This window comes from Bos indicus x Bos taurus, chromosome 5, assembly GCF_003369695.1.
Source record: "Bos indicus x Bos taurus breed Angus x Brahman F1 hybrid chromosome 5, Bos_hybrid_MaternalHap_v2.0, whole genome shotgun sequence".
In the NCBI taxonomy this organism is placed as follows: Eukaryota; Metazoa; Chordata; class Mammalia; order Artiodactyla; family Bovidae; genus Bos; species Bos indicus x Bos taurus.
This window is the reverse complement of record NC_040080.1, coordinates 91,342,564-91,356,627: the sequence shown is the minus strand read 5'-3', so window position 1 is coordinate 91,356,627 and position 14,064 is coordinate 91,342,564. Positions and strand designations below refer to the sequence as shown.

General features: G+C 41.8%; 1 protein-coding gene across 1 annotated transcript in view; it reads left to right on the top strand.

Annotated features, from left to right (window-relative positions):
• Positions 1-1,892: 1,892 nt before the first annotated feature.
• LOC113893133 (natural resistance-associated macrophage protein 2-like) overlaps positions 1,893-14,064 on the top strand; it is a 37,342-nt gene continuing 25,170 nt past the window's right edge. The window contains exons 1-3 of the mRNA XM_027542849.1: positions 1,893-1,972; positions 10,820-10,891; positions 13,557-13,708. Coding sequence (XP_027398650.1) covers positions 1,927-1,972; positions 10,820-10,891; positions 13,557-13,708 — 270 coding nt within the window. The 5' untranslated portion in view covers positions 1,893-1,926. The remainder of the gene's footprint in view (positions 1,973-10,819; positions 10,892-13,556; positions 13,709-14,064) is intronic.

Genomic DNA, 14,064 nt, shown 5'->3' with positions numbered 1-14,064 from the left:
CTTGGGGGTCTTGGGATCTTGAGTTTGATCCCTAGGTCTTGAAGATCCTCTGGAGGAGGAAATGACAATCCAGTCCAATATTCTTGCCTGGAAAATCCCATGGACTGAGGAGTCTGGCTTGCTATATAGTCCATGTGGTTGCAAAGAGTCAGACAGTACCGAACTTCTGAGTAGGCATGCATGGAGGAGTTAATTTCAAGCAGTTGTTCAGGGGGAAAAAAAAGCATGAAAAAGAATACTGGGAGAGTGGATGGGAAGTGAGCATGGAAGAAAAAGTCTCCTATTTAAATAAAACCACACATGATACAGATACATATTAATATCTATGTAGAAATCAGTTGGCTATTATGATAATGTGAAATGTTCAGTGAACTTACACGAATAGGATTTTATAAGAGAAATTATTTCTGAGCTAGAGATTTGAATGGAAGCAAACTGCTTTAGGTGTGTAAGATGAGGCACTGTGATTTGGTAGTTGGGGTGCTGGCTTTTGGATCCAACAAATTTTTATTCAAAGCCTGACTCTACCACGAACATGCTGTTAAATTAATTAACTTTAATTAATTTACCTCCTTAAGTAACTAATTACTTAACCTCCCGCAAACTCAGGTTCCTAATATGCAAAATAAAGATTATAGTCCTTGCCTCACAAATTTATTGTGAAGAGCAATTCTTGTTTATAATGTCCTAAATATGGTATTTGACACATAGTAAGGATTCCATTAATGTTACTGTAAGTGCACTGGGGACCCAGCAGGCAAGACTGGAGTGTGTATGTTGGGAGCAGTTCCTGAGTAAAGGCCACAGGAGTACTATGACAGAGTCTCCTTGTAAAGTGAATTCCTATTTTGGGAGTCCTAAACCACAACAGCGGAGAAGGCAATGGCACCCCACTCCAGTACTCTTGCCTGGAGAATCCCATGGATGGAGGAGCCTGGTGGGCTGCAGTCCATGGGGTTGCTAACAGTCGGACACGACTGAGTGACTTCCCTTTCACTTCTCACTTTCATGCATTGGAGAAGGAAATGGCAACCCACTCCAGTGTTCTTGCCTGGAGAATCCCAGGGACGGGGGAGCCTGGTGGGCTACCGTCTATGGGGTCGCACAGAGTTGGACACGACTGAAGTGACTTAGCAGCAGCAGCAGCAGCAAACCACAACAGGGACTTTTCCTGCAACAGGTTAGTTCTTAGGTGATTTCATATTTCTTCTTTTATTTTTCCATGAAGGCGGCAAATTGAGCCCAACCCAATCCAAGGCCATTTTGCCTTAGGGAACTTGTCTGCTGTAGAACAAGGACAAAGAGATAGGTCAGTTGTAATGAGATGGCTTCTAGTCCTGAAAAGAAGGAATCTTCTTCATCTTGTGGTGCTACGGCTGTTCTGGGCCTCTCGCACCTGCAAAATGAGACAGAGATGAAATTTTAGAATAAAAGTTTTTAAATGTAATTAACTGTTTGCTAATATCCAGGAGTGGCAAATATACACGTGCATGCTCAGTTTCTCAGTCATGTCTAACTCTTTGCGACTATATAGACAGTAGCCCACCAGGATCCACTGTCTATGCAATTCTCCAGACAAGAATACTGGAGTGGTTTGCCATTTCCTCCTCCAAGGGATCTTCCCAACCCAGGGACTGAACCAAATCTCCTGTCTCCTGCATTGATTGGCAGATTTTTTACTATGAGCCTCCTTGGAAGCTCCCGAAGATATATAATGCTTTCCTTTTCATGACAGGTCAAAGAAGAAATTTGATTATGTTTTGAAGGGTGTGGTTTGCTTCTTGAAATTCCCTGTGGTGTCTTTAACAATGTGTTGCCCAGAGCAGGGTAAGTGGCCTTGTCTAACCAAGGGGAGGCGCATTTGTCTCCATATATAGAGGCAAGAGACAGGAGCGGCCCTGGGAAAAGTCAGACCGAGCCTGCACAATGAAGAACCAGCTTAAGGAGGAGGCAGTCCCACACTGTGAGCTAAGTAAGTAGCCAGCAAGTAAGTATATAAGCAGCCCAGGGAATCTGCCCACCTGAGAGCAGACCTGGAATATGAAAAGGAGGGTCCAGCCATTTTATTTTCTTGTTGCAGCAGAGGTTCCCAAAGAAAAGGTTCTGGGGCTTCATCAAGCCTTTCTGAAACATTCCATATGCATTGCAGAGAGCTTCTCAGAACTAATTTGTGGTGAAGAACCTACCTGACAATGTAGGAGATGCTGCAGACTCAGGTTCCATCTTTGGGTTGGAAGATCCCCTGGAGGAGGAAATGGCAACCTACTCCAATATTCTTGCCTGAACAGAGGAGCCTGGTGGGCTACAGTCCATGGGGTCACAAAGAGTCAGACACGACTGAGCAACTTCGAGTACACACACACACGTAGTATAAGCTTAGTTATTTAGCTTTGGATAAAGACAGCTTAGTACTTGCATAGTGTTGAAAGTTGGATACTGGCTTGGTTTGAGTGGAGGATATTGTCTTTATGAATCCTGTTTATATAAGGAAGACAGGGAGTGACATCTTTAAAGAGTGGAGTGTTTGAGGCCGAAAGGGAAGCCTTTTGCCTTATTATTGTTGTCTTCTTTATCATGGGAGTCTCTCTGGTTAGGGAACATTTAAATGTGCAGAATATAAGGAGTCAGAAGAACTAGACCATTGCTCTCTCAGCCATCCAATGCCATTTAGTCTTTTGATAATTTAACAAGCATGTATTGAACAATTAATGTTTATTGGCCCCTGGAGACACAGGAAGAGCCCTACGGGTATCATTGGGAATATCGTGGACATAGTAAAACAATAAACATGAATTATAAACTGTAATACCATCAGAATGGAATATAAAAGAGTTGGGCAATGATAAAAATATATTTGTTGTCTAATTCCTCTTCCCTTTTTAATTTAAGGTCAGAGTAACTTACATTTTTTAGCATAAGGATCAGTTTCCAGTAAAGACTTACACTGGAAAATTAGGGTTCTCAGTCTTGTCTTTGTTCTTATTGCTAGTAGGTCATCTTGTATGGGTTATTTTTGTTTTCTTTTGTTTCATCTGTCACTAATAATAAAGTGTCTATAAAATTTCTAGGTAATAAAAGGAGGCTGAAAGTTAACTATTGAAATTTCAGCAGGTTCCAAATGGTAGAAGGAGTAATGTATGAGTCTTGATTCCCTGGTGGCTCAGATGGTAAAGAATCCACCTGAAATGCAGGAGATGCAGATTTGATCCCTGGCTTAGGAGGGTCTCCTAGAGAAGGGCAAGGCAACCCCCTCCGGTATTCTTGCCTGGAGAATTCCATGGACAGAGGAGCCTGGCAGGCTACAGTCCATGGGGTGGCAAAGAGTTGGACATGACTGAAGTGACTTAGCATGCTTGCACACACACTAGAGAATTATATATATATATATATATATATATATATAGTCTGTTATCACAGACAACTTTGAGGAACATATGTGCTAAAAATTGTAAGGTCAGTCTACATTGGAGGCAGCCAGTATCTGTCACTGGAATAAATAAGTTGAATGTAACCTAATGGTAATCATTCCTCACATTTGCAAGAGAAAAGCTACTTAAGTATAAGGGCAAACCATTTTTTTCTGAAGTAAGAAGTGGGTACAGACTGGTTTAATAGACTTCCTTACTTCAGGCAAAGGAGTCTTTGAAATTTTTACAGAGCTTGGAGTTGTGTTCTGAGATAGTTGTGTCAGGACAGGAGGCCAGGTTGGGCTGTCAGAGGGAAATACACTGCTGTGAACTTTGGGTTGGGAGGAAATCAGGAGAAGCTTAAAGTGAGACTTGTGAGGAACAAAGACCAAGCTATAATTTCTGAAAGTAAGATATTAGTGGCCCTGACATATAAGCAGGCAAGGAGGTTTGGAAGCTGGCAAAGCCTCAGAGGGCTGAGCAGAGAAAGTGAAGAGCCCTATTTAATGGGTATTAGTTTGGCCATTCTAGTTCTAAAGTCTCTGGCTGATGAGTGATTATTTTTGTCTAAAAACTCAGTACTTCTTGACAGCCTGGCCACATTTCTCCCCACTGTTATTGCCTTTGACACCGAGGCAGTTGACGTTATTTTCAACTGTACTCTTCCTCCTTGTATCTTACCCCCTCTCCTCTTCTTGCTGCCTAACATTTTCTCTTTCTCTTTTTTCTTAATCATTAGATGTTCTGCATGTCAGATATTCCTTTCAACCATAAAACAGATTTTCAAAAGTCTAAGTCAAGTGGAAACAGCAAACTTGGTGCTGAGTTGAAATTGTGGTTCTCCGATTGACTAATTGAGATGTCTCCAATTTTGAGATTATTACCATGACATAAAAAGTCAGTGACATGATCTTTCTCAGTGGCCATTGTGTCAGAGACAGAGAGAGAAAGAGAGAGGCTCTGAAGCAAGTTAAGCATGCTGTACAGTAGCTCTGCACAGGCTCTTAAGCATGTTGTACCGTAGCAGCACTATTTATGAACTGGGTGTGCTTGTGTGTGATGTTCAGCTTACCGAAATATTAACCACTAGGGTAGAGAGGGTTAGAGTTTCAAGGCCTTTTTCTTAAACTAACACCAGAGGTGCTTCTCCCTTTGTTCTTCTGTCAGGTGACAGACATTGAAAGTGTTAGTTGCTCAGTCGTTTCTGACTCTTTGAGACCCCGTGGACTGTTGCCCACCAGGCTCCTCTGCCTGTATTCTCCAGGCAAGAACACTGGAGTGGGTAACCAGTCCCTTATGCAGGGAATCTTCCTGATCCAGGGATCAAACCCAGGTCTCCTGCATTGCAGACAGATTCTTTATCATCTGAGCCACCAGGGAAGCTTGTCAGGAAGTAGATGTAATCTGTCTCCAATCTATCTTTTTTTATTATGTCATTTTATATCAACATCATTTTTATGAAAGAAAAATGGGATTATTTAGTATTAAAATTTTAAAAATAATTCTGAATTTCCCATCCTCAATTATAATTTAGAAATTCACATGGTTTCTCTCTCATCACCCCTAGTAGGGGCAGATTGAGTTTCAGAATCAATTAGATAAATATCCTGATGGAAAGACTCAGAAACTGATGCTTCTTTATTGACCTGGAATGGAAAAACAGAGGAAGCTATCGTTTCTCATTCTAAAACATGGCCAGTAATATTCCTTATTAAAATCCATAAGTTCAGACAGCAGTGAGCTCTGTTTGAAACACAGAATATTTTAGTTTGTTGATTCCTAATCATACAGGGGCAGGAGCTCACCTTCATGAAGAGCATCTTATACAATATAAAAGCTATACTAAAAATAATGGTTTAGTAGGATTATCAACAGAGAAGGCAATGGCACCCCACTCCAGTACTCTTGCCTGGAAAATCCCATGGTCAGAGGAGCCTGGTAGGCTGCAGTCCATGGGGTCAGAAGAGTCAGACACGATTGAGCAACTTCACTTTCACTTTTCACTTTCATGCATTGGAGAAGGAAATGGCAACCCACTCCAGTGTTCTTGCCTGGAGAATCCCAGGGACGGGGGAGCCTGGTGGGCTGCCGTCTATGGGGTCGCACAGAGTCAGACAGGACTGAAGTGACTTAGCAGCAGCAGCAGCAGCAGCAGCAGGATTATCAAGTATTTTAGCCTTAAAGTAGACCTTTAGAGGAAAGAGAATTTTAGAAGGATCTGGACATCTTTACATTTTCTTCAAAACAAATGGAATTCTGTGTTTTTTTTTTTAAGTCACAACTCCTTTTTATGCTCTAATAAACAACTTGGGTATGATTTTAAGGCCTGTCTCAGCAGTTTCCATTTTGTCACCAGCATGTTGAACACTGAACATTGGCTGAGGAAACATCAAGAGAAAGAAGAGGTGGCTTTGCCATTCAGCTTTAAATATTCCTGTTTGCATTTGTCTAATCAGCTGATTCCATGCACACTTTTCTGTTTGCCCCTATGAAACTTCTTTTCCTTCTTAATGCTGTCTCCAGCTTTATCTATATAAAGGAGTGAAAGAAGGGGAGAAGAATTAGAAGACCGTTCAAAAAACATTCCTCTCCAAAACTAAGATTAATTTTAGGGAGACCTTTGCAACACTGAACACAGCTCTAAAATCAATGAAATGGTTTTGGGTGACTTTGCTCTTTATAAGAGAGTTTAATAAGATAAATATTAGTTTAAATTCAATTTTTTTAAACCATGGGGGGGAAAAGTTGAAATTGTATGTATTTTAATACTCAGTATTTCACACTTTCTTGTTGGCAATTTTTAAACCAGGTTTAGGCTATCCAAATTATTCTTCAGAGTTCTTGTAAATGCTAAGAAAACACTTGGAATATTGTCAATTAAATATTCAGAGTTTATGATAGCTGGTAAGTGTTGGCGGAGAAGGCAATGGCAACCCACTCCAGTACTCTTGTCTGGAAAATCCCGTGGACGGAGGAGCCTGGTAGGCTGCAGTCCATGGGGTCGCTAAGAGTCGGACACAACTAAGCGACTTCACTTTCACTTTTCACTTTCATGCATTGGAGAAGGAAATGGCAACCCACTCCAGTGTTCTTGCCTGGAGAATCCTAGGGACGGGGGAGCCTGGTGGGCTGCCATCTATGGGGTCGCACAGAGTCGGACACGACTGAAGTGACTTAGCAGCAGCAGCAGTAAGTGTTGGGGGATATAACTTTTTATGTTGATATAATTTAAAACTTGCAGAAAAGTTGCAAGAGTAGTATCAGGGAATGAATGCTTTCAGGGTAACATGGTATGATCATAGTAAGCTGCAGATGCCTTGGGGGAGCAAGAAAGAGGGCCATTTAACCCAGGTTAGGGAGTGAGGAAACACTTTGCTGGGGAAGATTTTTTAATTTCTTTGGATTCAGGAGAAACTTCCAAATCACAATTTCAGAGCATGGCTATTTGCACACTAAGTCAAAGTATTAGTAAGTTAAGCTTAAGGCTACATATGCCTGCCCACCGACAGCTTCAGATCTCTGGTTATCCACTGCAGACGCTTATCAGAGAGAACTGATTCATCCCTGAAGTGTTCATTGAGAAACAGAAGATTCCTGAGGTGTTTGTTGGGAAACTGAGTAAATCTGCATGTTCTTTATGTTTTTTAAAAATAAACAATATATTTACTTGGCAAAATTTTTTTAAATTGCGAAACCGTATACAGTGTATATTCATGAGAGGTCCTTTAGCCTGACCTCATTTGTGCTCCTCCACTCCTTCCTCTTGGAGACGGCATTACCAGTTTTTGGCATGTCCTTTGGATTTTGTTTGTACGTATATTGTATATTCTGTGTCTCTCTTTTGCTACATAAATGATAGCATACTGTTCTGAGTGTCTTTAACTTCACCGTGTATCTTGGAGACTGTTTCCTGTCAATCCGCTTAGATCTGCCTTGTTTACGGTGTTCCATCCTATGAGTGTTCTAGGTTGTCTTAGTCTTTTGACACTACAGACAGTGCTGTGGGGAATATTCTTGCACATATTGATGCTTCTTGTACAAGTATTTCTTTAGTATTCTTTAGTTTCTTTAGTATGCTTTCTTAGAAATGGAATTGCTGGGTCAAAGGATATGTAGACTTTTGACATTTAGACAGAAAATGTAATTAGCATTCTTATCTTGTAAAACAGTCTTAAAACTTTTTTGATAAGGAATGGGATAAAATAGTTATAATACATTGACCCGTGAGTGCCTTTTCTTCCCCCTGCTGTCGATGGCTGTTTGATAGGAGGAAATTACTGGCTTTAAGAAAAGGTGACACTTAGTGGTTGGGGGAGAGCTAGAAAGTCAAGGCACATTGTTAATCATAACTGTCCTAGTACTGCAGGGTTGAATCTTGTTGCTTGTATCTCCACTTGATCTATTTCTTAATGAAATTTAATGACTGAAGTGACCTGGTGGTATGGTCCTAGAGAGCAGAGTGGTCTTATATTAACTCAACTGCTTCTGTATGGGTGTTGGATTTTCGTGGAGACCTTAACACTGGGCAGCACCCAGAGCCTACTGACTCTCCATTCCTTGCTCTAGTTATGTTCTCTAGACACTGCAAGCAATGAAAATTATAGTTGTTGACTCAATGTTTTGATGAGAAAGTTGGAATCTAGGGAATTCCCTGATGGTCCAGTGGTTGGAACTCAGGGTTTTGCTTCCAGGCCCAGGTTCCATCCTCGGTCTGGAAACTAAGATCCTACAAGCTGCACAGCGCAGCAAAAAAAGAAAAAAGAAAGAAGTTGAAATCTAGAATCCATTTTCTTTCTTGGAGAGAGATTTCAGAAAGAAGATCAGACTCTTGTGTTTAAAAGTTCTGTAAATAATTATGGGAATAATCACTTAGAATACTAATTGCAATTATTCTATTTTGTGGTCAGACATTTCTTTTTAAAATTATTAAACTATCACCCTTTCACACATGATTCTTGGGGAAAAACTGTCTCAATTGTTTGCTTTTTAAATATAACCTTTAAAGGCCTGTTTTGAATAGGAATCTTCTTCAAATGTATTGAATACTTCTGTGCCTTCTGAAACCAGATATCAATCATCAAGACAAAACTAATCTAATTGAATTGGTCCTTCTTGAGTAGAGCAGCAATTAGAAACTTGAGTTATTCTTACTAATATAATATTAATAACACTAATCTTAAAAAAATCATTCAAGACATTTTGGCACTTCTTCCTATTTTATTTTATTTATTTAATTAGTTTATTTTTTGGCTATGCTGCGTGGCTTCAAGATCTCAGTTCCCCAGCCAGGGATTGAACCTGGGCCACAGCAGTGAAAGGCTGGACTCCTAACCACTATGCCACCAGGTGACTCCCATAATAATATTCTTCTTTGGGAGGTGGGTTGGAGGGGGCCTGTGCTGTGTGACTTGTGGGATCGTAATTGCTTGACCAGTGATCAAACTCACACCCTTGGTAGTGAAAGCGTGGAGTCCTAACCTCTGGACCACCAGGGAATTCCTAATAATCTTCACAATAATGTTTCAGAGTGGTTGAAGTATATGAAAGTTATCTCATATAAATAGCCTACGATTTTCCATGTAAGAGCCATAGTCCCAGATCGGATTTGTGGTTTCTAGTTTTTTGTGTGTTATCCTGGCTTCTTAGAATTAATGTAAAATTAAAGTAAAAATGCTCTGAGTGGGGTCTAGAAGCTGTGCTGTGATTGGAATTCAAGTGGTATGCTGAGTGGTCAGATGTGTAAGTCCCATTTAGGTGAGGTGCTGGCTGAGAGAGGGGTGGGATTTAGTCAGCAACATTGAGGTCTGCTTGTGAAACCATCTGGTAGCTCAAACTCTGATAGGAAGGACTTGGGTACTGTTAATTATAACAAAGTTATTGATATTGGTGACTATAGAGATGAAAGATTATGTTTTCTAATTTGGCAAGAGGTGGTATGTTTTACACTCCAGAATACAGATGAAATCTAACACCCCTTTCAGGTCTTAATTCTGTAATTTTGCAAAATAGGTACAAAATATGTCAATTTGTTGTTGTTGTTTTAGTCACTAAGTCATGTCCGACTCTTTTGAGACCCCATGGACTGTAGCCCACCAGGCTCCTCTGTCCATGGCATTTCTCAGTCAAGAATACTGGAGTGGGTTGCCATCTCCCTCTCCAGGGGATCTTCCCAACCAGAGCTCAAACCCAAGTCTCTTGCACTGGCAAAAGGGTTCTTTTCGCCTAAGCCACCAGGGAAGTCCCAGAATATGTCATTAGAATATCTAAAAAGAAAAGTAGAGCACTGTTTCACAGGAGCAATAATGGTACAAGGTGGAAAAAAACTAGTAAAGAATAGAGAAGGGGAGGCTTCCTCAGTTTTTTAGTAGGATAGTTATTGGGGTTCAAGGGGAGTGGTTAACAATTAGTATTATTTACCTTTCCCCTTCGAAGTTTGAACTTAACTGAGAAGTAGATTCCTTAATCAGTAGATCAAAATTAAAAAAAAATTTAGCCTTATTGATGGAGTTGACTGGATAATATGCCATAGATCTGTGGCCCAATGGACTTACTGATATCCCCGCTCTAACCCCCAGTTAAACTTAACCGGGTGATCCTCGCACTCTCCTTCCCAGGCTGCTTATTGCTGATGGAGAGAAGCGCAGGTGGTCTGTGGACTCTGCCTTGTCCTCCGGGTGCCTCTGGGGGGCGGGGGGCGGGGCTGGTTATTCATCTTCCTCTCAGCGTTGAAGTGTTGGGAATGAGACCTGAAACCTTAGAGCTGAAGTCTCTGTTCAGGGAAAGGTGAGGCTGTGAAACAGTGGCTGTCTTCTACCAGTGTGCTCCTGAGATGCTTCCCCCTCTCCCTGACCCCCGCCAAAATCTTGAAATATGAGCTTAAGCTGTTAGTTAGATCAAAGAGAGTTAAAAGATCTCTGTCCTTAGAAACCCATCAAAATGGTGGGAAGTCAGTCTTTTAAATATTTGGGTTAATCTGGAGACAAAGACAGAGACTGGGAAACTGCCTCGAAGCCATTCTGTGGATGCTTTTGTCGTCTTGTTCAGTCACTAATCCGTGTCTGACTCTTTGCGACCCCGTGGACTGCAGCTCGCCAGGTGTCGCGGTCCCTCACTGTCTCCCGTGGATGCTTATTACCAACTACTTGCCCACTTCCCTCAAATAGCTTTTACTTCAGTTTTCTTTTGAAGTCTTGCCAGTAAAAATATGATTAAGACTTTTATATTTTTTCTATTAAACATCTCCTAATCATAGTCTGAAAACTGTGATTATTTCCAAGGTTATCTAATTCAGTAGAACAATTATTCTTTTCACATAGTAAGGGCTCAGTCATACAGAGTCACAGAATGCTGGTCGTGAAACTTGTTTTAATTTGTTCTTGCTAATTCCTCTCCCTCTCTTCTCTCCTTTCCAGAATCCTATTCTGTGAACTCAGGCACTCAGGTATCCACCACGGTGTTGGGTCCTGAACAGAAGATGCCAGATGGTAATTTACAACTTGGTGTTATTGACTCATTTTTGTTTGGAATTACGCTTAAGCCAGTAACAGAAATTTACCATATTGTCCTTCTTGTCCTCTGTTTCATCAAATATTATCGCCATCTCCTGTCCCCCAGCCAACTATATCATGGAGACCTGCTCCATTCACACAAGGGACACTGATGATTAGTCAGCGATGAGCCCTCCTGTCACAAGGGTGACACTCCCCCTTCCTCAAGCTCTTCACTGCAGGTCTTAGGATCAGTTCAGTCCAGATCAGTTGCTCAGTCATGTCCAACTCTTTGTGACCCCATGAATTGCAGTACACCAAGCCTCCCTGTCCATCACCAACTCCCGGAGTTCACTCAGACTCATGTCCATCGAGTCAGTGATGCCATCCAGCCATCTCATCCTCTGTCGTCCCCTTCTCCTCCTGCCCTCAATCCCTCCCAGCATCAGAGTCTTTTCCAATGAGTCGACTCTTCACATGAGGTGGCCAAAGTACTGGAGTTTCAGCTTTAGCATCATTCCTTCCAAAGAAATCCCCCAGCTGATCTCCTTCAGAATGGACTGGTTGGATCTCCTTGCAGTCCAAGGGACTCTCAAGAGTCTTCTCCAACACCACAGTTCAAAAGCATCAGTTCTTCAGTGCTCAGCTTTCTTCACAGTCCGATTCTCACATCCATACATGACCACAGGAAAAACCATAGCCTTGACTAGATGGACCTTTGTTGGCAAAGTAATGTCTCTGCTTTTGAATATGCTATCTAGGTTGGTCATAACTTTCCTTCCAAGGAGTAAGCGTCTTTTAATTTCATGGCTGCAGTCACCATCTGTAGTGATTTTGGAGCCCCCCAAAATAAAGTCCAACACTGTTTCCACTGTTTCCCCATCTAATTCCCATGAAATGATGGGACCAGATGCCATGATCTTCGTTTTCTGAATGTTGAGCTTTAAGCCAACTTTTTCACTCTCCACTTTCACTTTCATCAAGAGGCTTTTTAGTTCCTCTTCACTTTCTGCCATAAAGGTGGTGTCATCTGCATATCTGCAGTTATTGATATTTCTCCCAGCAATCTTGATTCGAGCTTGTGCTTCTTCCAGACCAGAGTTTTAGTCAGGTGGCAAAAGGTTCCTGTTTGGTGGTTTCCCTGAAACTTCAGTTTTTAGCCTGAAATGTGGCAGAATTTTGCAAGTTACTCATTTTGGGGGCAGCCTGATGGAGATATCATGTCCAAGGATGATCCTTTGAGTAAATCCTACTAAAAGAATGGGTGGGGGGTAGAGATTGGAGTGTCCCATTAGCCTGACAATTTCCTTCTAAAAGTTAAGATTTTGACTTCCCTGGTGGCTCAGATGGTAAAGCATCTGTCTACAATGTGGGAGACCTGGGTTCGATCCCTGGGTCAGGAAGATTCCCTGAAGAAGGAAATGGCAACCTACTCCAGTACCCTTGCCTAGAAAATCCCATGGACAGAGAAGCCTGGTGTCCATGGGGTCACAAAGAGTCAGACACGACTGAAAGACTTCACTTTCACTTTCACTTTATCAGTGCGGCTAGTCTAGGGATGTTCTATATTAAGCCCTAGACATCAGTGATTTTAGAAGAAAATTATTCTAAAAATTGGCAAGTGGCAGTAGAAGCGTGAGGGCTTCCCCAGTGGCTCATCTGGTAAAGAATCTGCCTGCAATGCAGGAGACCTGGGTTTGATCCCTGGGTAGGGAAGATCCCCTGGAGAAGGGAACAGCTACCCACTCCAGTATTCTGGCCTGAAAAATTCCATGGACTCTATCGTCCATGGGGTCACAAAGAGTCAGACATGACTGAGTGTCTTTCACAGTGCAGTACAAAAGAAGCGTGAAAGTAGGGGGAGACCATTTGTGAGCTTAGTGTTGAAAACTCACGTAGAGCTTAGTGACCGGGGAAGAGGGTAGAGAGGGAGCTTTATCACCATAAGCAATTTTGTATTTCTCAAATTTTCAGCCATGTGAATGTGTTGCCTATTCAAAAATTAATTTATTAGAAATATAAATAAAAATAAAGTAACAGAGACATTACTTTGCCGACAAAGGTCTGTCTAGTCAAGGCTATGGTTTTTCCAGTGGTCATGTATGGATGTGAGAGTTGGACTATAAAGAAAGCTGAGCACTGAAGAATTGATGCTTTGGAACTGTGGTGTTGGAGAAGACTCTTGAGAGTCCCTTGAACTGCAAGGAGATCCAGCCAGTCCATCATAAAGGAGATCAGTCCTGGGTGTTCATTGGAGGGACCGATGTTGAAGCTGAATCTCCAATACTTTGGCCACCTGATGCAGAGAGCTGACTCATTGGAAAAGACCCTGATGCTGGGAAAGATTGAGGGCAGGAGGAGAAGGGGACGACAGAGGATGAGACGGTTGGGTGGAATCACCGATATGATGGACATGGGTTTGGGTGGACTCTGGGAGATGGTGATGGACAGGGAGGCCTGGCGTGCTGCGGTTCATGGGGTTGCAAAGAGTTGGACACGACTGAGCGATTGAACTGATCTGAACCAAAAATTGATATAGAGTCAGGTTAATCTTGTGCATTTAGGTATTAAAAAGGTTTAATTTCAGTATTTCTATGATGATTACTAATACCAGTGTATTCTGTTAATTTTAACTCATTTCTTCTCAAATCTGTTAATTCAGAAAGTGCTTCTGGAGACCATGGGGTCTCTGTCAGTCTTGGTGCCATCAACCCTGCCCGCAGTAACTCCTCAATTCCACAGTCCCCCGAGGTATACACAGAGGAGCCCTTTACCACCTACTTTGATGAGAAGATCGCCGTTCCTGAGGAGAAGGTTAGTGACAGGTCCTTAGAGAAAAATATTATTATCTAGGGAAAACCTATGTACAATGTCTGCTGGATAACTCAGGATCAGCAACCTCAGAGTCAGTTCTGGCAAGCAGTCTCTGAAGACTGAATTTTTGTAGAGAGTACACAGAAACTTTTAAGGAAACCGAGGCCCTTGAAAAATTGCCAAGTTGTACTAGTGAGCATTCTTTGACCCAGAAAGGGAAATTTTCATGTTCCCTTTTGTATGGTACCGTTTGTCCCATTTGGGTAGTGTTTGAGCACAGAGGTACTGCTATTATTGCTGGGGTTTTAGACTGAAAGGCTGTTGGAAGGGCAGGTAAGACAAGAGCTCTTATTTGT